The sequence below is a fragment of the Vipera ursinii genome, assembly GCF_947247035.1.
Source record: "Vipera ursinii genome assembly, chromosome: 1".
Classification (NCBI taxonomy): Eukaryota; Metazoa; Chordata; class Lepidosauria; order Squamata; family Viperidae; genus Vipera; species Vipera ursinii.
In genome coordinates this window covers 283,779,699-283,803,126 of record NC_139512.1, presented here as the reverse complement: position 1 = coordinate 283,803,126, position 23,428 = coordinate 283,779,699, and the positions used below count along the sequence as shown (strand labels likewise).

Below are 23,428 nucleotides of genomic sequence, written 5' to 3'. Positions count from 1 at the left end.
TTTTTAATGTTTGTATTCACTATTTTATTCTGCCCTGTGAACCGCCCTGAGTCCTCAGGGAGAAGGGCGGTATATAAATGTTATTAAATTAAATTAAATTAAATTAAATTTCCTTAACTTCCAACACCAAAGCAGTAAGCCTAGGGGAAATAGGATGGCTTTTTTTACTGAAGGATTGCAAATTCTGATTGCCAAATCGCTAAGTCTGAACGGTTGTGGATACATCGGGGTTGTCTGTCATTAAGAGTTGTTTCCTGATGGACAAGCAATACCTATCAAGAAGCAGGTTTGTGGTATGGGATCCTTCTGGACTCACAGCTTCTACTGGAACAGAAGGTGGAAGCTGAGGCCAGATGGCCTATGCCCAGCTTCAGCTGGTATATCATATGCAATTTGACTTGAGCCAAGAAGGTCTAGGTACAGCAACTCAGGCCCCTGTCGCCATTTGGCTAGAGTCTAGACTACTGTAACACTACCTACTGGGGACTACTCTTAAAATACTCAGAAAATGCAATTGATTCAAACTGCACCAGCTCACATACTTATTAGCTCCTGTCATTGGGAGCATCTAACACTGGTTTTGCAGCCCCTGAGCCCCCTAAGACCCACAGAGGACATAAAGACGTTTACATTGGTATTACCTCTGTGGAGGCCTTCCGAAATCTTTCCTTCCAGATGTGTTGGGCTCTTAACTATTAAACAATTATGAAAATAGGAGTTAATTACAAAAGTACTTAAACACATCTTTCCATGTGTGATCATTTGCTTTAAAAGGGAATGTCATCTCTGAATATTTAAATTGCAATCACACAAAGCAATGCTACAAACTCTGTAATGTAATTTTGTGCAATTTTTTTTCATGCCTACATGCGGCTGGAAACCATGTGATACTCAGCACTTTTTGTGCTGAAGTGGAGGCATGACTATTTTTTTTTAATGCTTTGGAACTGGTTCATAGCAAAGTTTATCATGCAAGTGATTCTGATTGTCTAGTATTGCAATGCTTTTTTTCTTCAGAAAAGTGTCTCATTTGTCATAAACGACAAGGCAGCAAGATGCCCAACACAATGGAATCATAATGAAGTAAATGCCTTGGGAAAAAGCTAGCTGACAAGTCTGATGTTAACTGAGCAAAATAAGAAAATGTTGTCATAATGTTTTGGCAGTGACTTCATGAACAGTATTCATTCATCAGTATGGAGATGTATAGGGTGCTTAGATATTTATCAGCCTCTAGAAATGTTAAATTATTTTGGGTAAGAGTTTTTAAAGGACAAATGGAAATAACACACTTGGAAATATATTGTGCCTCACTCAGCAATTTCACAAATGACTCATCAACTTGCAACAAACTGTTTATGTCATTTGGTTTTAGACTTACCAGTATATATCCTTAGGTTTGGGGCCTCCAATTTTACCTTTAACTATTTCTGGATGTGGCATATATGTTTATGCAGCACTGTGCAAAAGGCACAAATCCAGCCACCATTAAGGAGAAACTAGCTCCTCAGAGAATCTTTTAGATGTTTCTCACACTGTGTAGAAAAAATTCAGTGTCTGGAGAATAATACAGGATGACTGCAATTAAATCTCTTATGCTTTTGTTATGGCATAACTGAAATTAATCTTGGACTTCAGATAGCACAATGAACTTAGTTTGGTAAACTTTTCAGTTTCTCACTGTTCCTTTATATTAAAAAAAGCATTTTTCTGTCAAAATTATACCCCCTTTTACAATCTAAAAGCATTGCAACAAAATAAAATCTTCAGTCTACTGTCTTCATCTTCCATTGCCTAATCACTGGCTTGCAAAATAGAATTTTTATATATTTTTTAATATATATATATATATATATTTCTCTTCTAGCAACCTCTTCTCAGCCACACAGCAGTGCATAACTTTACACATTGTGCACTGATTAAAAAACAAACAATAACATGCCCAACTGGAACTGCTGAGCCTTTCTGTCTTGAAAAGGGATAGGGAAAAGGATTTGTGTGACAACTAAGACCCTGTTTGAAAAATCAGATTGAGCAATAGCTAACATAAATTCTGATTCACCGATGCTTGTGTTGCACTCACATGTGCAGCTTTCATACAGTGCTCTCTTGAGGGCCCTTTGAACATCAACAAGGCCATTGGGAAGACACCAACATACTTAAGGGCTTCCCTAGTTATTTTGTCACATGGAATAGTAAGTTACCCATCTTGGCATCCCAGAGTTCTTTCCCTCTTCTTTCCTCCATCTCCCCCACTCCTAGCCTAAGCTGTGAAGAAGGATCCATCAATGGCCAGGTGAGGGCTCCTCCAATCCAAGCAGCTCCTTTACGAGTCTCTCACCAAATTGTACTCGGCTGTACTTTTTCACAGGATAGGCGTCAGACATTTTGTACAGGATGTAAGCATTGTTTATGGCAATGCTGATGGAAAACCAGAAGACTTGTTGCCAGGTTTTGTTTGGTTTATGAGAAATGAAATACCTGGAAAGCACCAAAGAGAAAGAGAGAGAGAGAGAGAGAGAGAACGTTGAGGTCATGAAATGAATTTTTAAAATGTGTCTTAAGTCAAAAAAGGAAGGGATGTCTTCTAAAAGTGGCAGAATCTAAATGCAGGGTGTTCTAAATTTGCATTATCTTCCAAGGTAATTATGAATGACACAGAATGATACCCCATCTGTGACCTTCCAGAACCTTTTAGCACTTCAGTATTCAAAGTTCTTTCAGCTATGTATCTGTTCTGTGAATTCACATGATCCTAATTCTTTGTAGACCAGTAAACAATCTAAATTGGAGATGACAGGGATCCATAAACCTGATTACTCATTAATACACTAGGTTTTCTCATAGTGTAATTTTGAGATCTTCCTAGATTGAATGCTTCAGACTTTTCATACTTTGAGAAATAAGGGAAATAAGATGGCAAATGAAGCAGCAGCCCAGCTGGTCTTTTGCATTTAAATGAAGATCTCAAGTTGCATGTTATCTTTACTACTGCAGACTGAAATATAACCTTAAAATCTGTGATTGATTTATTCCTAGTGGATTTCTGTGATGCATTTCATATAATTTCATAGTGTTTTTTGCAGGAATCACTGCGTCCGAGATTTATATTAGTATTCCATTGCTCTCCACTGCATAGGTTAAGTGCCTTTGTGTGTCAATACACTAGAGGTAGAAGCAAAATCACAACAAACCAAATGAGTAAGAACCAATCATGAAATCTAGAAGTCCTAAAATAAACCAATGAACCAAGTCTCTTTTTGGTGTTGCCTTTGAATAGACCACAATTGATACTCATGAAAGCTTTGATTTCTGTTTTTAAAAGTAGACAACACTTCACTTTTAAGAACGGTGCTGTTCTTTTCTTGGATGTTGATAGTGCACAACAATCCACCATCCAATTTGGCTACTTTACTGCTTGCACAAGCCAGACTAATGTGATGCTACAACTGCCCCTGTGAATTTTTCAAAAACACACCACACAAATATTAGCTTAGAAACTGAATTCGGCTTCAGCTTCCACCTAATAAATTTCAATGAACTCTTGTACAAAGGCCTGACTAAGTGATGCCTCAGCTTGGCTTTGCCAGCTTCTCTCCTTTTTCTGTAGAAGTTCAGCAATCTGCCAGAACAACTAGTCCCATTCCACTGCTCCACTTTCCAGTCTACAGTACACTCTGTTCACAACTTTCAGAGGATATTCAGGTTATAAATCTCTCCTCTGCCAGAAATTCAGCTCTACAATATAGATAGCCACAGAAATCTTCAAAGATGCAGTTATTTTATTGGTTATACTCAGAAGATTTGTCTGGTGCCACACAGAAACCAAGACATATACATATATCTTAGTCATTTAAACCTTAAATCTTTTCCTGCTTCCCATTTTAGGTAGCAGATTCTTGGTCACCCCTTTATACACCTTCAGAATGGCAAGCAGCTGCTTAATTTTAACACAGCAATTTTGTCTAGTCCAGAGCCCTGCATTGCCAGCTTTAGTTAGCCCTTACAGTTTTAGAGCACCGCAAATACCTCACATCACTGCAGTATACGTAACTGTCTGTGTGTTTTTAGCAAACATTTTTCTCCCAATATTACACGGAACCAAACAAGAAGAATGTAAGAAATGTCTTTAATGTTTGTTTTTCCTTGGCACAAGATAGTGGTAGAATCTCATTTCATTTATTCCATGTTTTTATTTCACTAAAATAATGGATTAAATTGTTCAAAACTTACCTTGAACATAAATGGCCTAGATCACAGAAGTGTGATTGTCATCTTGGAATTTATCATTCCCAAATATTACAACAATTGATAAGCCATGTCCATTAAAATAGTCAACCACATGTAACATCAACTATAATACAATATATTGTATTATACAAGAAGCAACGGATGGAAACTAGTCAAGGAGAGAAGCAACCTAGAACTAAGGAGAAACTTCCTGACAGTTAGAACAATTAACCAGTGGAACAACCTGCCTCCAGAAGTGGTGAATGCTCCAACACTGGAAGTTTTTAAGAAGAGACTGGCCAGCCACTTGCCTGAAATGGTATAGGGTTTCCTGCCTGAACAGGGGGTTGGACTAGATGACCTCTAAGGTCCCTTCCAACTACTACTACTTCTTCTTCTTCTTCTTCTTCTTCTTCTTCTTCTTCTTCTTCTTATTATTATTATTATTATTATTATTATTATTATTATTATTATCAAAAACACTTTTACTTATATTCTATTATGTCACTCAGAAGAGGATATGGTTTTCTGACACTGTGATATAAGTGACTCCTATCAATCCATCATTATTTCTAAAACCTCATGTAAACTGTAGATAATTTAGGAGGGAAAAAACCTCCAATAAGAATGTTCAGTGACCTTGGGTCAGACAATCTGTTCTGTCTGCAGTTAGACTAAATACCAATATTCTTCCCTTCTCCTTAATTTGGCAAAAATACATCAGTATACTGAAAATGAAGCTTCTGAATTATTTCAGTTTTTCTTTAGCTTAAGAGCTTTTTACATGGATCAATTTGGAAATACAATCCTACTAAGCCATTATGATTACAAAATCATCAGCTCAGATGGAAAATCTCTTGTTCTCCAAAATGAACTTAGGGATTAATTCAATGGTGTGCACCATATGATACGCGTGAAAGAGGTGGTCTTAAAATGCCTAATTTTAAATTATATTATGAGGCTGCTGCTTTGTCATAGATAAGTGACTGGTTTAATTTAACACAAGGGAGACTATTAAATCTTGAGGGTTATGATTTGTTATTTGGTTGGCATGCATATTTATTGTATGATAAGAAGGTGGATAATGTGTTTAAGATACATATACTAAGGTATGCTCTGTTGCGAGTTTGGAAAAAGTATAGACATAAGTTAAATTATAAGATACCAATTTGGACAATACCTAAACATGCAATAGAAAATATAAATGTGGGATTTAAACATGATGAGACTACGTACAAGGAGATCTTAAGTTTAGAAAGGAATGTATGGCAATTAAAGCCATATAATATTTTAAAAGAAGAAATGATTGTACAAACTTGGTTTCAGTATGGGCAGTTACAGGCAAGATGGAAAGAGGACCAGAAAGTTGGTTTTTCGATGATTGATGAAAATTTGGTAAAACAAATTAGAGATCAAGGTTAAGCACATATAAAAAGGATATATAATGCATTGAAAGAAATTGATTCAGAAACGGAACTTGTTAAAGATTGTATGATAAAGTGGGCCCAGAATTTTCAAGAAGTTATAACAATGGATACTTGGGAAAAGATCTGGGTTAGAAATGTAAAATTTACGCAGGCCCAAAATTTAAGAGAGAATTTTTATAAAATGTTTTGTAGGTGGCACTTAGACCCTAAAAAATTAGCAAGTATGTATCCGAATTGCCAGCCCAAATGTTGGAGGTGTGGTGGTGAGGATGCAACGTATTTTCATATATGGTGGACTTGTAAAAAGGTTAAAGCTTTTTGGATTAAAATTTGGTGGAATATGCAAAAGATATTTAAGAAAAGGATAAAGTTTTCTCCGCAATTGTTTTTATTGGGTATTATTACAGATACTACTGTTATAGACACTAAGTTGATGTTGAATCTAATTACGGCAGCAAGACTTTTAGTAGCGCAATATTGGAAGAAGGAGGAACTGCCGACTATAGAAGAGTGGACTTTAAAAGTTTTTAACTTGGCGGAAATGGCAAAGATTTCAGCATATTTGAAAGAACAATCGCAACAGAGATATATTGCGGAATGGAGAAGATGGATTGAATATATTCAGAATAAATATGGGACTAAAAAGTTTCATTTAGCATTTGAATAAGTAGTGGTTTTATATGATGTATTATTAGTTATTTGTTATCTGTTAGTAATATAATTATGACTACGGAGAGTTAAAGCGCGATAGAATTTATTGTCTTATTTTTGTTGTTAGCATATTCTAGCTTATGTTTGTATCACTATACCCTGTATTCAGCACTGGGAAGTCGGGGAGGGGGGAGGGGAGGGTTGGGGAGAGGGGAGGGGGAGGAGGGAGTTTTTTGTATTTAAAAATGTATTGTAAAACTTTTCAATAAAAAAAATGGTGTGCACCATATATAGTTTATCATATTTGTTGAACTTTCACTAATAAATATCCTTCTGATACATTGGAACCCAAACTTCCAGAATCTAGCTGGTAAGTTATGGGTCACACTGACTGGGACTCTTGGTAGTCCAGACTCGGCAAAACTGCCGTGTTATATCTAAAGTGTGAGGGAAATTATTTATGTTTATTTGTTTTTCAAATTTCTGAATTGCCTATCTACCTTGGAAGAAGTTTTTTCCATGTTCCCCAGCCCACCACATTGTCAAATATATGAGAAGTTAGCTTATTACAGTAGCTTGCCACAAATCTCTCAACTTATTTTACTGCAGAAGAGTTGAGACTACTAATGTCTGTTTAAAAACTGTCCTTGAGACAGAAGTTGTAGGGCAGCTGAAAAATCTGTTAATAAATGAAACTCCTCTGGGACAAGCCTCAATTTTCTGGACTTACCTGCTGCCATTTTACAGTGCCAAAGTCCATTTGGAGAGTCAATGATCTCTGAAAAGCTGGCAATGCCACTAATTTCTCATGCCTGCCAGGAAACAAGCTTGAGAACCGTGGCCAGGTTCTGCCTTTCCCTTCCTGAAATGTTTGGGAAATGTCCCAAGTTTCTAGTCAGGCAGAGATTTCTTGTTTGCTCAACTCTGAGGCTTTATATGATTCATGTGTTGAATGGCTGTCACTGGTGTTTTGCAGGCCCTGTCTATTTTTAAAGGGAAAGTGATCTGGTCATATCACAAGCGGTCCTGCCAAGGAAAATTTGCTTAAACCGTTGGATTTGGGGAACAGGGAGATCACGAGAGATTTCCCCTCCCCCCCGCCAAAGATATGCCAAATAGATATCCTCTATTTTTCCCCTTGTGATTTCCATACCTTCATTGGGATACCATCTTTAGATACAAAGCTGAGCTGAAGCTATTTCATCTGGTTGAAACAATTTTGGAATAGGCTGAAAGGAAGACATTTTAGAAATTGTAGAGCTGATCAAAGCTGCGATGAACTCAAATCCAGCATGTACTCACTCAAAATCTGCGACTTAAAGCAGCCGTCTCCTTTTGTCTAATAATTGGCAAATTCTGGGAAAAGGTATGTCATCTAAAGTGCTGCTTGGTATGTCTTTAAACCCAAATAGATTTAATACTAAATATCAAAATGTAAGTTTCCTCTTGTTGAAGGTGTAGAAAGATAGCTAGATTTTTTCTCAAGTGTCTTACTAGAAATCTCTCTGTCCTTGCAAAGCCACTACAACCCCCAAGTTCATCAGAACTTAGTCCTCTATTCTTGTTTTCAAATGAAAAGAAAGATTAAATAATAATAATTTAATAATCACCCCTGGTTATTGAATCTCTGTGAAAATGTACTTGGGGATGTAAAAGCAGTTTTTTTAGGGGGGGGGAAAAGGAAGCTTAAAAAAAACCATACTGGTATACAGCAGTTATGTTCCAAACACAATCCATATTTGTGTATGTACATGTTTGTGTGATGTGTTCTTTTGAGTCAGCATTGATCCCTAGCAACTTCCTAAACAAGTCCCTGCAGTTTTCTGGGCAAGATTTCAGATTTACTTCCTAGGGCTGTGAGAGAGTGACTGGCCCAAGGTCACCTAGCTGACTTTGTGTCTAGGGTGACACTAGAACTTACGGTCTTCTAGTTTCTACCCAGATGCCTTTGTCACTACAGCAAAGTGGCTCTCTTTTCATGGGGAAGAACATTAAAATGTGCGGTTTCCTACTTGCAGTATGAAGTAGTACTGTCTAGATGCAACTTTTCAATAATAATGATGATTATGATGATGACGATGATGATGATGGAAGGGACCTTGGAGGTCATCTAGTCCAAACAGGGCGTCTGTTTATTATTTCTCTGCTCGTGATTTTCAGACCCTCACCAAAGGGGGTAAATGTGATGTCTCCTCCATTAGCCTGAATGGCAGTGGCAGGCCCAGCATGAACAGTTCCCATTCATTTGCCAAGGGATTTATTCTTGCGGAGCACTATTTGTACAATTAGATGCATGCTGACCAAAAGCAGAGCAAAAGCAAAATAATAATAATAATATCACACCAGTGTGCCTATCACATTAGCCGTTGCCTTAAAAACTTTTTTTTTGTCAGTACAAGTTCTTTGCAAGGAACTTAATGGAGAAGACATGAAAATGTACTGATGGTCGATCGTAACAGAATAACAGCCTTGGAAGGGACCTTGGAGGTCTTCTTGTCCACCTCACTGCTCAGACAAGAAGCCCTATACCATTTCAGACAAATGGCTGTCCAGTCTCTTCTTAAAAACATCCAGTGTTGCAGCATTCACAGCTTCTGGAGGCAGGTTGTTCCACTGATTAATTGTTCTAACTGTCAGGAAGTTTCTCCTTAGTTCTAGGTTGCTTCTCTCCTTGACTAGTTTCCATCCGTTGCTTGTCCTGCTTTCAGGTGCTTTGGAGAATAGCTTGCCTCCCTCTTCTTTGTGGCAGCCCCTGAGATATTGGAACACTGCTATCATGTCACCCCTTCACTTCATGAAACTGGATATACCCAGTTCCAGCAAAGGTTCCTTATATGTTTTAGCCTCCAGTCCCCTAATCATCTTTGTTGCTCTTCTCTGTACTCTTTCTAGAGTCTCAACTTTTTTTTTTCATTGGGTGACCAAAACTGGATGCAGTATTCCAAGTGTGGCCTTACCAAGGCATTGTAAAGTGGTATTAACACTTCGTGTGATATTGATTCTGTCCCTCTGTTAATGCAGCCTAGCATTGTGTTGGCTTTTTTGGCAACTACCGCACACTGCTGGCTCATATTTAGTCAACTAGAACCCTGAAATCCCTTTCACACTTACTACTATTGAGCAAGGTATCACCTATACGATACCTGTGCATTTGGTTTTTCTTGCGTAAATGTAGAATCTTATAATATATTTCTATATGTAAGAATATAATTTTAACTGCTGGACACAGACCTATAGCAGTTTACAGAATCAAATCAGTCTCTAACTAGCATAAATCCACAGACCATATGACTGGAAGACGTCTGCTTGGTTACTGAGTTCCACCCTCCACTGCAGTCTAAATTCAGTTCAGGAATCCAAAATAAAGCATCCATGATAAAGGACCTAGAAGTCTATGAATGCACAGACCAAAGAGGTAGCTATCACTTTATTTGGTAAGTGATTCCACTATCAAACTATTCTTACTGTTGGGAAGAGTTGGAATCTCCTTTCCTGTGCTATTATCTGTCCTCTGAAATAAAAGGAAGCAGGTTGTGGCCTTGTTTCCTGCCTGAGAAGGGGGTTGGACTAGATGATCTCCAAGGTCCCTTCCAACTTTTTATATTATTATTATTATTATTATTATTATTATTATTATTATTATTATTATTATTATTATTATTATTATTATGTAACAGTCTCAAATATTTCAGAGTTCTACATATGCTTCTAGGCTCTCTCCTTAAGGCTAATAATATTCAGTTTTCCCAATAGTTTCTTTGAATTTAAGTTTTCATTCCTGTAATGGTCCTCAACGGCTGCATTTCTTTTGAATCTTTTTGAACAACTGCAGAAGTGAAGATTTGACAAGCACGCTTTCTTCACATGACTTGGAAACAAGTAACTGCTCACATATTATTCCCAAATACTTGAAAATTGCTAAAGTACCTTAAACAATTACCTTCTTTAAAAACAAACCTTCTGTCAAAAATGGTCAGAATCATTTTCAGAAAAAGTTGGTAGGTCATTTCTTTTTTTGGTATCATTCTGTACAGAGAGTCATATTGGGTCCTGAATTTTGTTTAAAAGTTTCACACTTCCAATCACATAAGTTGTTGTTTACTTACTTGCTATATTTGTCATCATATTTGCAAATGTAACTAAGATGAGCAGCAAAGGCTTCCACTGCAAGAGGGCATGGGATCTCTCCACTCTTCCTCTTAATGATAACTCCTGTTGCAACCAAAATACATAAAATACCATCAGGTTATACTGTTGATTGAAAATACTGGATTTGATGACTCAATGGGCACAGGTCAACTTGGCTCAGTATTCCAAGAGCACACAGGAAGTAGCATACTATACAGTGGGGGGAGGGGTGTCCAACCTGGGCAACTTTAAGATCTGTGCACTTCAACTCTCAGAATTCCCCAGACAGTGAGGGAAGTTAAATTCTGGGAGATGAAGTCCACAAGTCATCCATGGAGATTCTCAATCATCCAGGTCATAGTTGTCCCAAATATGCTTTTTCACAAGGCAACTTTCTTTCTTGGAAGACGTTTCACTTCTCATCCAAGAAGCTTCTTCAGCTCCCCACCATCCAGTCAGAACTGAAGAAGCTTCTTGGATGAGAAGCAAAACCTCTTCAAAGAAAAACAAGAAAGTCCAGTTCCTTGTGAAAAAACATCTTAAAGTTGCCAAGGCTGGACACTCCTCTGCACAGCAAAAGTTTCCAAATATTTAGAAAATCTCTAGAAAGTAGAGTCAAGACGCAATAATTACAAGAGACAGAGCTGAAGAGTTCTGTAAATAGGCTACCTTAGCTAGCCTTCTTCCTCTCTTATATTGAGATGTTTATGAAAGTGATTGAGGAAAATACATGCAAACATCCATCTAATTCTTCAGTTTGTTACCTAGAGACAATTTTATTTCCTGGATGTAAGGCAGAGGTCTTCAAACTCGGCCCTTTTATGACTCATGGACTTCAACTCCCACAATCCCTCAGCCAGGCACACTGGCTGAGGAATTCTGGGAATTGAAGTCCATGAGTCATAAAAGGGCCGAGTTTGAAGACCCCTGATGTAAGGCATGGGATATAGTACCCCTTGTCAGAATATTTACCAGTTGTCTGCAGAGACCACAGCTGTTTGTTAAGGGTTCTCGGTCTTCAATGAAGTTGATAAATGCTTACAAAGTGGGCCATATTAGATTGGCAGATTCTAAAGAGGTGCTACTTTTTAATACTGGCTGTTGAGTAACTTGTTGACTTTTAAATAATCATGTGGCTGGAGGACTGATTTCCTTAAAGCTAAGAATATCTACTGAATTGCTTGCTAACCCTTTTAAAATCAACTGGACATGGCACCATATTTTGCTTCATTTTGAATGCTTCTCATTTAACATAACCAATTCTAATATATTTTTTAAAAAATGGAAATAACAACAGCAACTGTGTAAGTCCACATGAGTGACAGAAAGAGAGAATGATTAACCCTTCCTCTACTAGTGTCTTAAGCAACAGCAGAAAGGTTTTTCCTCCATCTCTCAAGCTACTGCTCAAAGATGGTATGGTTTAAATTTATAAAAAATGTGCATGGCATTGAAAGATGCATTTAACTTTATTCTATTCTAGATTCTAATCTAGACTGTCCGATTTTCTTACAGTCCAGACCTTACCTATCCCCCTTCTCATAGAAAGAAGTCATCTTTAGAACAAACCACTCACCTTGTTGAACTGGAGAATAAGCATTGGTCAAAAATCTAAAGTAGCCTTTATTGTACCAGCAGATCAAAGACATGTTTCTTTTCATTTTTATCCTGTAATGTCCTCGAGACTGGGGGGTCTCTGGGTTGTTTAGCATTGAGGAAGGCAGCCCTGTGCAGTCACTTTTCCTTGTACTTAGCAATCCACAGCAATAAATGTCTATAGTTGGAAGATGATAAAACATTTGCATTAGAATGCTATCAACTTGTGGTTCTAGCATAAAAGCATGAACCAAGTCATATTTTTATTTACCAGAATTGACCCCAAACAAATACTGCACCTCAGTCACACATTAGTTTGTTGTCATATTATCCTCCAGACTTTCAAGCATTAAAATCTGAAAGCCTTGATATGTAGTTTATTCATTTCAAAAGAGAATATGACATGCTCAGGATAAGGTGACACAACTAATTTCATCATTTAATTATCCCCAGGAATGACACACAACCATAGGTACCTTACCAATCTTCAAACTAAAAAGTGCAATCATGATAAAAACCAGAGGTAATTAAAACAACACCTTTCCTTTAGTTCTGGCTAGTTGTCAAAAAGAGTATCATCTGTAAGGAAGTCACATCTCTCATGAAACTGTTTTGAAATAGTCTAATGGCATTAAAGGGTTAGGGGCAGAAAATCTAGTGGTAGCAGTAGGTAAACATATGATTTGATTACAAGCAGTTTATGGGTGCACACATGTGTGAAAGAGAAACCTATGGCCCTAATCTTACCAAGGAGCAACTGCATCAATGGACAATGTTTCCAAAATGGTGGGCAAAATTGGATAATCGGAACCTCATCTCTTTTTAACATGGGTCAAGGGCGGGATTCTGATTGCCCATCACACCCACCATTTTGAAGCCAATAGCTTCCAACCACCCTGATCTGTGCTACAAATCTCTGATTCTTTATTAACATTAAAAACGAGATTATAGCTTAAAATCTTCTGAAGAGCTTCTTCAGTGGACCACGTTAATAAAAGAGATGTGCAAAACTTAAACAACTATGTTGTGATTCAGCATCAGCCTGTGATACCAGCAGCTGAGTCTGATAATTCTGAAGAGGAGGAGGAGGAGGGGTTTGGAGAGCCTTGGTGTCAGAGGGAGGCTCTGATGGACTTCAGGACTCTCAACCTGGCCCCTCCCATCATGTTTCTCATCAGACTCAGCCGTGTGAGCACGAGGTATTGGACGTAGATGATTCACAGCTGGATCTATTCAGGGATGCTAGGAGCAGGAGGCAATCCAGCAGAGTAGAACAGAGAAAGGCCATGAGGCAACTTGGTGAGAGGAGGAGAAGGCAATGAGAAGCCACGCCTTGGGACTGCTGATAAAAAGGGAAGGTGTGGGAGGTGCTGGTTGCTGAAGGCAACCATTTGAAGATCATCTGCTAGAGTCCTGGTCTGTTATTCCTGTTTAACTCTTGTTTGAACTTTTGATTTCTTTGTAAATAAATTTGGTTGGGTTTTTCCAGCCTGTTAACTATAAAAAGGGGTTGTCCCTGACATTCAAACAGAGCCGGTCGTAGGCTGGAACAGAACAAACTGAAAGGGAAACCACAGTTACTACGAGAACATGCAGTGAAATTTAACTCTGTCTGAATCAATTGTCTTGTCCTTTGTTTTTAAGTCTGAATCACATATTTCACCCAAAACTATATTGGGCCGCAACACAACAGTGCAGAAACTCTGTATGAAGGCAGTCCAGATGATCACCATTTGATCCTATGCTGGTTTGTCATCTAGTGTGGTTCACTGAATGTCTCCCATGCACAGAATCAAACCCTTTATCTCCCACTCAGTCTAAGAAAGAAAAAAATTAAGGTAGCCACCACTGTGATACCCTCTACTCAATAACTGGCCCCTCCTTCAATACCACATTTTCCTGAAAATAAGACCCAACCGGAAGATAAGCCCTAGCATGATTTTTCAGGATGCTCATAATATAAGTTCCTCCCCCACCCCCCAAAAATAAGCCCAGTTAAGATCATCAGCCAGATGGACACATTTAGCACCGCATTTCCCTGAAAATAAGACCTAACCAGAAAATAAGTCCCAATGTGCCCTTTGGAGCAAAAATTAACATAAAACCCGATCTTATTTTCAGGGAAACAGCTAGCTTTTTAGGAGCTATTTTCATGCTACTTGTCACTTTGAGTGACTTTGCTTCTGAAGCGAACAGCAGACTAAAAACAAAGATTGAGTCTCTCTCTCTCTCTCTCTCTCTCTCTCTCTCTCTCTCTCTCTCTCTCTCTCTGTGTGTGTGTGTGTGTGTGTGTGTGTGATTGTGTGTGAAGATTTATTAATGGAAACTTCTAATGATCTTTCCCAGAGAAGCCAAGGGAGTTGTTGTTTTGGAAAAAATGGTGACAGAAGTAGACAAATGAGGCTGCAATCCTCTCCAGAGTTAGGGGGGGGAGGGAGGGGGGGAAAAACCTGTTGATGCCAGTAGAAATTGACTTCTTTTGAATGGGAAGCATAAAATTGGTCTGAACAGGTGTAGATGTCTGTTATATGTGTTATATGTGAGAAAGCAAGAGAGAGGGAGGGAGGGAGGGGGAGAGAGAGAGATTCATAATCCAAATGTTAGATACAAATCCCCATGTTTAAGCTTTTTTAAAAATAATTTTATTAAAGATTATAATTGTCCTAACAAAACTAATACAAACTGAAAAAGAATAGTAGAAAGAGTAAAAATTGCAAAGGAAATGAAAAAGATGTAGAGCAAAGAAAGTTAAGTACATAGTAAAGGAAGAGAAATATGTGTGTGTCTGTGTCTCTGTGTGTGTGCAAGAGAGACCTCCAACCTTTATCATAATATGTATTTACAATTTTAGTAACTATCGCTTCCTTTTAATTTACAACCAATGATTTATCTATCAATAAATTTCTAAAGCATCATCAGTCTTGGTGTCAGCAAAAGTCCATTAAGGTTTGCCAGAAATAATAACATATCTACTTTAATTTTGATTAAATAAACCAACTTTATATTCATTTCTTTTACGTTTAACAATTTTAATTATTAGTCCATTCCAATAATATCATAAAAGCTTATATTGATTCTTTTTTCCTCGCTTCTCAGAAAATTCATCCACATCAGTCTTCTGGTTTACTATCTGTAAAAAATTTTTTATTTTAAAAGCCTCAACTAATTCTTTGTATATCCAATGAGACTTCATTTTCCATGTCATTCTTGCAGCCAGTCAAAAGAGAAAAGCCTACCATTTGCTTTAAAATGAAATTTAAACATAAAAAGTTGAAAGATCAACTTTCAACACAAACTGAAAGACTGAAGGAAGGATTCCTAGAGATTATACAGTGCAAAGGCTAGCAGAAGACCAAACAAAGGACCACGCACAAACCATCTTTCACTGATTTCATTGGTCCAGAAATGCTATATCATTCATGATTCTGCTATTCTTCCCAACCCCAAAACTCAACAATGAGAATAATCTCCAAACAACATGAGTAATCTCTAATTTCTGATTATAACAAAGGAAACCTTCCAAAACCAATGTTGCATTGGGAGAGCCATATTTATATCTAGCAATATAATAAGAGTATCCTTCATGATGGTTTCAGGTTTTATAGAATAAAGGCCCCACAAAGGACTGTTTTAAGATCCATGCATTGCCTGGCACTAACCTTGTTTTTCAAATTCTTCAAAGAGGTTCAGGCTGGTAATGCTGGGACCAGTGAAGATGATACAGTTTTTTCCTGTGACATTCTGACAAAGGCTCTTGGCCACTATGCTGTGAAGCTGAGCTTTGTTCTTCAAAGCATCCAAACCTTCAGTCCCACTGCTTTCCTTCAGATGGGCATAGATCTAATCACCAAACAAGAAACAGGGTGGGTGGAATGGCAAAGAACAGCAAGGGGGGGAGTTAATGTAGAAAGAGATTTATGACATACTATTAACTAACCCTTTCCCTCCTGGCACCCCCCAGATACATTGGACGTGAAATTTTGCAGTCTTCAATCTTGTTTATTTCCCAGTTGACTATGCCTGCTGGTAGTGGGGTAAAATGAGATTTTAACTGCATAATCCTTTACCAATATTTTGCCAGTTTTCTTCTCTCAATACTACAAAAGAAATGATATTCCTGATTCCATTAGAGAAAAGGTCACAATTTCACTCCTCAAGATCCTTGACAAGGAGCAAGTTTTTAAACTTATCTCTTGGACTCAGCCTTTACTCTAGAATCCACCTATAGAGTCAAAAGCTGATACCATCTCAAACCTGGAGCAGTTGTCAACAAATGATCAAAGATTACACTCAAGCAATGAAACAAACTATATAGCCATAATCATTCAGAAAGGGTCACTTGTAATGTAGTCTAACTGCAGGTTGCCATGCTGGCTGAATTAAGGATGTTTAGCCTAAAAACAGCCAGCTCAACAGTGTGTGGCTACATCAGTTTAAATTGTGATTTATTAATCTGACTTGTTTTGAACAAAACAAATTTAAAATTAATCACAGTCCAGGTGACTGTAGAGGTTGATTAAATGAAATCCAACCTATCCTGATAGTTTTTTCTGAAGCAGAAGGAAACCTGAGAATTAGAGAGGAATCTAATACTTATTTCCCTCATAATATGGTTTATCATTATGCCCAAGTAACAATAGCAATAACACTTAGACTTATATACCCCTTCATAAAATTTTACAGCCCTCTCTAAGTTGTTTACAAAGTCAGCATATTGCCCCCAACAATCTGGGTCCTCATTTTACTGACCTCAGGAAGATGGAAGGCTGAGTCAACCTTGAGCCCTGCCAGGATCGAACTCCTAGCTGTGGGCAGATTTAACTTGCAATACTGCACTCTAACTACTGCACCACAACAGCTATTTATTGTGCATAAGACCTTTATGTTTGCATTTGTTTTTAAAAATACATAAAAAAGTAAATTTGCAAATGTTATATAAAAACATGTCACAGTGGAAATAGGTGAAGAAGCATGGATGATATAAATGTTAAGCTTTTATTTGTTGTGTTTTCATTGTTGTTGTTTTTCTTCAGACAGATATAACTGTTGAATCTGGGCTTATATAACAGGAATTGTTTAGTTCTTCAGTGCTGTTTGATTAAAAAAAAAAGACAGATGGCTAATTCTCCTACAGTTCTGCCCTTTAAAAGGAAATTCACCCCAGGCTTACATTTTTCACTCTCATTGCAGAGCTAGTAAATCAATTAAGGCTTGAGAACCAAACAGCCCTATTCAAAATTAGGGTAGGCAATATCATCCAAATTTTAATGCAGTAAACTGCACTGGTAGATTTCTATTTAAAATGTTCACAAGTTTGCAAATAATTTACAAGAAGAAAGAAAGAAAGAAAGAAAGAAAGAAAGAAAGAAAGAAAGAAAGAAAGAAAGAAAGAAAGAAAGAAAGAAAGAAAGAAAAAAGAAAGAAAGAAAGAAAGAAAGAAAATAAGGGAGGGAAGGAGGGAGGGAGGGAGGGAGGAAGGAAGGAAGGAAGGAAGGATGGAAGGAAGGAAGGAAGGAAGGAAGGAAGGAAGGAAGGAAGGAAGGAAGGAAGGAAGGAAGGACCAGCCACATTCATAAAATAGGTGTTGATCATACATATCAACAGGAGCAAATGTAAAAATGCAAGACAGGAAACATGTACAAGTATCAACAACAGGCTAAAAGCAAAGTCTAAATTGGCTCATAGATCTCATTCCCATGCATTTGAGTAGCAGAAGAACCATGAAACTAAAAAGATTCAGAGATGAAATATTAGATTGTTGTCAAATATTAGAGCACATCTCAGGCTAAAAAGGGTAGCAGTGTAGTGGTGAAGGCATGAAATTAGAAACCGGGAAGACTGAATTCTAGACCCACAGGAGGCACAAAGACAGCTGGGTGACCTTAGGCCAACCCTAGGAAGAAGACAAGGGCAAATAACTTCCAAAAAACGTTGCCAAGAAAACTGCAGGGTTTCGTTCAGGCAATCGCCAGGAGTTCAGGTTGACCCAAGGGTACCAAAACAATAAGCGCAAGCAAGAAAAATTGTTTATTCTTGCCCAGCACAGATAGGATAGCAAGAAATCATTTAAAACCGTAGAGGACCGAATTATAAAATCCACTCCCTTCATCAGGTTATAATAGCCAACGTGCCCACTGTTTTTCTTTATTCCCCTCCCAATTTAAACAAAGAAGGGACAAAATCAGCAGGAGACCACAAGAAATGCAAAGAACTGAGCACCTATTTAGACAGGGTCAACAGGGAGAGGGCAGGAGAAATAAAAGGTTGCGTGACTTTATTACATCTGATGGAAACAGCCCTAAGGCTTCTTTTAGTCTTTTGTTCTCTTTGGTTCGTTTTAAAAAGACCCCTGTGCGCATACATGGTAACACTATATTCTCCTTCTTCTTACTGGAGAGCAAATTTAACCATAGCAAGGCAAAGAGCAACTTTCTAGAGGAAGCAAGAACATGAAACAAATCAGAAGAAAGGCAAACCGAACAGAAGCCCCCCTGGTCATCTCTTCCAAAATTAAACATTCCTTTCACTCCTTGTGGGGGAAAAAAAATCAGGAATAAAAGAGCTCTTTTGCAGGGAGTGAAAGATTTCATGAATGGAAAAGAACAGAATTTGACCCAGCATTAATTTACAGCTAACGACCACAGAAACAGTGGATTCAACTAGGAGCTGTCCATTTGGGAATTCCAAGCTTGATGTCTGCCAGAAAATTGTCCTCTTTCTTAGAGAGTTAACTAAATTCATATATTCAATCAAAATTAGGCCAGTTCACTTTCAAAAGCAGATCAAATGACTTTTGCCTGTTATCTTGCACTACTACTCTTATTTGATGTTGAAAGCAGGGATGGGCAATGTTTTATGGCTTGAAAAGTGCCCTTGACTTTGATTTATGCACTGAAATGCAACATGCCAAAAAGGAGGATAAGATGGGCACAACAGGACCAAAATGAGATCTTATTTTATTTGTCATTTGCCATCTATCTATCTATCTATCTATCTATCTATCTATCTATCTATCTATCTATCATCTATCTATCTATCTATTTATTAAGCTTGTAACTTAAATACAGGCAAGCTTATTATTCCCTTGTATTTAATTATTTGACCCATTGTGACTTCAATATGTACAATTCAGTGGGAACGTCTGGGGCTGTATCCCAAATTCGCAAACAGCCCCCCCTTTTTTTTTTCAGCTTCAAGGATATGTTCCTGGCAGTTAGAACAATTAATCAGTGGAACAACCTGCCTCCAGAAGCTGTGAATGCTCCAACACTGGAAGTTTTTAAAGAAGAGACTGGACAGCCATTTGTCCAGAATGATATAGGGTTTCCTGCCTGAGCAGGGGGTTGGACTAGAACAGGGCTTTTCAACCTTTTCACGCATTGTACCACTTTTAGGATATGGCAACATTCGAGTACCACCAGTCGCCTAGCAAGGTGTCAAAAACTTGATGACCAAAAAAGAAAAGGAAAAAAGTGAAGTACAGGTAGTCCTCGACTTACAACAATTCGCTTAGTGATTGTTCGAAGTTACAATGGCACTGAAAAAAGTACCCCCCAAACCACAGCTGAGCAAGACACCTGCCTGCCCAGTGGCACTCTTCCTTCTGTCCGAGTTTTTCATTGTGAGCATTTCTGTTGAGGATTGGCAGTGGGGGTGGGGTGGAGGTGTGTTTGGTTTTTATTCCCCCCCCTCTGCTGGGTGGTTGCAGCAGGTTTTGGTTACTTCACATGACCCTGGGACACTGTGACCGTCATAAATATGAATCAGTTGCCAAGCATCTGAATGTAAATCACAAGACCCTGGAGATGCTGCAACATTCCAGCTGATCGGCGCTTCTTCTGGGCTCAGCAGAAGCACCAGGATCAGTGCCGAGCTCCAGCTGGAGCCTGGTGCTGATACTGGTGCTTCCACTGAGCCCTGACAGCCCTGAAGAAGCACTGATCCTGGCACTTCCGCTGAGCCCCGACAGCCCTGCAGCTCCAGCCATCTCTCGCTCAAGCTTGTGCGGTGCTGCCACCGGTTCAGCTCATTCCCCTCCCCTGCTACCACTTTTCTAGGATGGCCACGTACCACCTGCCAGGTGCCAATGTACCACAGGTGGTACCTGTACCACTGGTTGAAAATCCCTGCACTAGAAGACCTCCAAGGTCCCTTCCAACTCTGTTATTCTATTCTGTTCTGTTCTGTTCTGTTTTATATACAACAGGGTTCTAAATTCCAAATTCTGAACTTTATTATTCCTATGCAGACAAGCTAAGTCTTTGTAATTACACAGTCATATAATTAGATTCTCTTCAAATCCAAAATAGGCAACTTAAAGCTACTAGATCACAGGAATGTGAATCTCTAACATGAGGCTAATAAATGTCAGTTTCATGTCAGAAGATCAGCTTGAAGGTTCTATCCTTTGATCAATGGGGATGGGGCTGCTATTAAAAATAAGGCAAGTTTTCCTCTATGGATGATGATAGCCTAGGGCACAGAGGAACTAGCTTCATGTAATACACAAAATCCTAATTTTTTTATTTTTTTATTTTAATTCCATTTATATCCCGCCCTTCTCCGAAGACTCAGGGCGGCTTACAAGCTTAGCAGTAGCCTTCATTCTATGTATATGCCTGCTTATTAGGGCTTTCACACACACCCCAAGCGGCATTATTACAAAGTCAGCTTAATTGCCCCCAACAATCTGGGTCCTCATTTTACCTACCTCAGAAGGATGGAAGGCTGAGTCAACCTTGAGCCTGGTGGGGTGCGAACCTGCACTAATTGCAGGCAGCTGGTGTTACTTAAGGAGGCATTAGCCCACTGCTCCACCAAGGCACAATGGTTATGTTCAAGTAACATATCATGTCCAGAAGAGTACATCATATTATGGTTTAATGCAATGGCTTGATAGCCCCAATATACTTAACTACAAGTTATCCATCCCAAGTATTTTTTTAACACTAGGTTTGTACAAATTCCTTTCTGGGAATATGCACACATGAGGATAGTAGCAGAGATAATACAATTTCTTCTCATTTAATTCAATTATATATCTGGCTAAGACTAATCATTCCTCCCACAACTGAAGTTTCTTTTACAATACTGAGCAAATTATTGTTTTCTTCCTGCACAGAACAGCAGGCAGTCTCCAAATAAGTAGTTGACTTCAACTTGGCCTTTGTATAAATGCACCCAGGAGGTCGTCAACATAAAGTCAAATATGCATTTAAGTATATAGTCACTAGGGGAAAAAAATCCCATATCTGTCATTGCAACCATGGACCTAAGGGATTCATGCTTTGAAGTGTTCATTTCAGAACTTCATAAAAATCCTTTCCTACGTGACTCTTTTGCAGTGTGAAGAAAGTGCTCTCAAGACGCTGATAAACAAAAGCTCTTGAGATTATTGTGAATGTTATTTGGAAGCCAACACAAGTGTCAGTTGCCTTCCTCTGTTCATGCTGTTGAGGTTGATGCCATGATGTGCTGAATACTATCCATATTCATTGACCTAACAGTTGGATGATATAGTTTAATGAAGATAGACAGAACATAAATTACTGTTACATCCTGTTTGAAATGCCTATTTTTTGTGTGTGCCAGATAACGCTTTATAATCTACAGCCTTTGTTCTGTGTCTGTTACCATGCCAAGCAAAACAGCACATTGCTTAATTAAAAAATGTGTTTTCATAATAGCTCGGTGTGGTGAAGGGAAAACACCAGCTTCCTTGTAAGTATGGCAATGGGTGTCTGCAAACTCAGCACTCTCTAAGCATAAAGGCTGCTCTAAAGAAAAGGCAGATGTGAGGGTTGGAGAAGAAGCTTGAGGGAGGCGGCAGATGCCACAGGAGGACAAAGAGAAGCCTACAGAGAAAGTGCTCTGCTAGACAAGCTTCATCAGGCCTGTATAAATACATTTTCCCACCCTTCCCTGTTGCCTGGCCAGGACTGAGCTCATTGCCCAGGCAGAAAAGAGAGGTGGTTCCTCATGGTTCAAAGCCTTACTTAGAGGAAAGGAGGAGACCAAAGACTACTCATGTAAGGCCCTGGTGATATGCTGAGGCCAGAAGGCTTATTGAGACTATGTGAATATAGGAGAACAAGCCTCAAGCCTGGACAACAAGGCTAACAGAACCCCAGAGTGACATGTAGCCCATCAAGTACTTGGATTGATTGTTGTGGACAGTGGGGTGGGGATTTATTGGATTTTTGTATTGGGCTCTTATTTCTATAAGCTGTTTGGAGTCATCATAAGTCAGTTGGGCGGCCACAGTGCTTTTTTTGTAAAAGAAAAAGGTGCCGGAACTCACACATGTCATACAACCCGCCTTGCCTACCCTACAAGGTTCCATCCAAAAAAGGTGCCGGAACTCCGTTCTGAGCGTTCTATGAGAAAAAAAGCCCTGGGCGGCCATATAAATTTTCTCAATAAATAAAATAAATAAACTACTGCAACCGGACCTATTTACTTCCTTGGTTAGATATTTTATTTTGAGAGTTACTTCGATTCCTTCATTTGTATTGCTGAGATCCCAAGGGCCTGTTTTTTTGATGTTGACTCCTGTCCCTGAATGCTCAAGGGACTGGGAAAAATAAACCTCAGATTTTCTGCATCATTGGAGAGTCCAGAGTTTGCTTTCTGTTACTCACCAGTCAGCTCCACATCTCTCTGCACACTCAGTTCACATAAGCATCTGGTACAAGCCGCAATGAAGTCACATGCGTTCAGATATCATCGTGCAAATAAAACAATTTATGGAATTTGCACCAGTAGCAACATAACAGATTACATTACCAATTTGAATAATGTATTCCATAACATTGTGATGCGTGTAATTTCATTTGCCTCTTTTGCCCACGTAGGCATGGGAACTGCTTCATTATGCCTTTTTCCCATGGCTGAAACCTAATATTACTCAATATTACAGTGAAGGGTATGGAGCTACTCTATAAACATTTGGGATCAATGCTGCGGTATGGCAAACTTACAGTGTGGTGTCATGATGAAAATCCTGGACAAAAACTGGGGAAATTGGACTGAGCTTTACCATCACTTACTCTTAACCTAAGCTACCTAAACTAGTCTTGAGCTAGCTAGACTTGAACATTGGGTCCTATTCAATAAAATGCAGTTTTATGGTGAGAAAAGTGAGATCCAGTAATTAGGCAGGAAAACCCAAATGCACAGGTATAGAACAGGCAGCACCTGATTCAACAGTAGTAACTGTGAGAGGGATCTACTGTGTTTCCTCGAAAGTAAGACCCTGTCTTATATTATTTTTGCCTCCAAGAGAGGCATTAGGTCTTAATTTTAGGGGTGTCTTATATTTTTTGTGACACCTGCCTCGCCTCGCCGTGGTGGCACCAACAACCCTGTCCAGCAGTCCACATGGCTGCCGGCCCACT

The 23,428-nt window shown here is 38.7% G+C and overlaps 1 protein-coding gene across 1 annotated transcript in view; it reads right to left on the bottom strand.

The window, feature by feature from the left end:
• Positions 1-109: 109 nt before the first annotated feature.
• Positions 110-23,428, bottom strand: part of PGBD5 (piggyBac transposable element derived 5) — a gene marked incomplete at its 5' end in the record, with an annotated part of 82,907 nt that continues 59,588 nt past the window's right edge. Inside the window, 4 exons of the mRNA XM_083361249.1 lie at positions 110-2,481; positions 10,415-10,520; positions 12,013-12,210; positions 15,692-15,872. Of these exons, the coding sequence (XP_083217375.1) occupies positions 2,286-2,481; positions 10,415-10,520; positions 12,013-12,210; positions 15,692-15,872 (681 nt within the window). The 3' untranslated portion in view covers positions 110-2,285. The remainder of the gene's footprint in view (positions 2,482-10,414; positions 10,521-12,012; positions 12,211-15,691; positions 15,873-23,428) is intronic.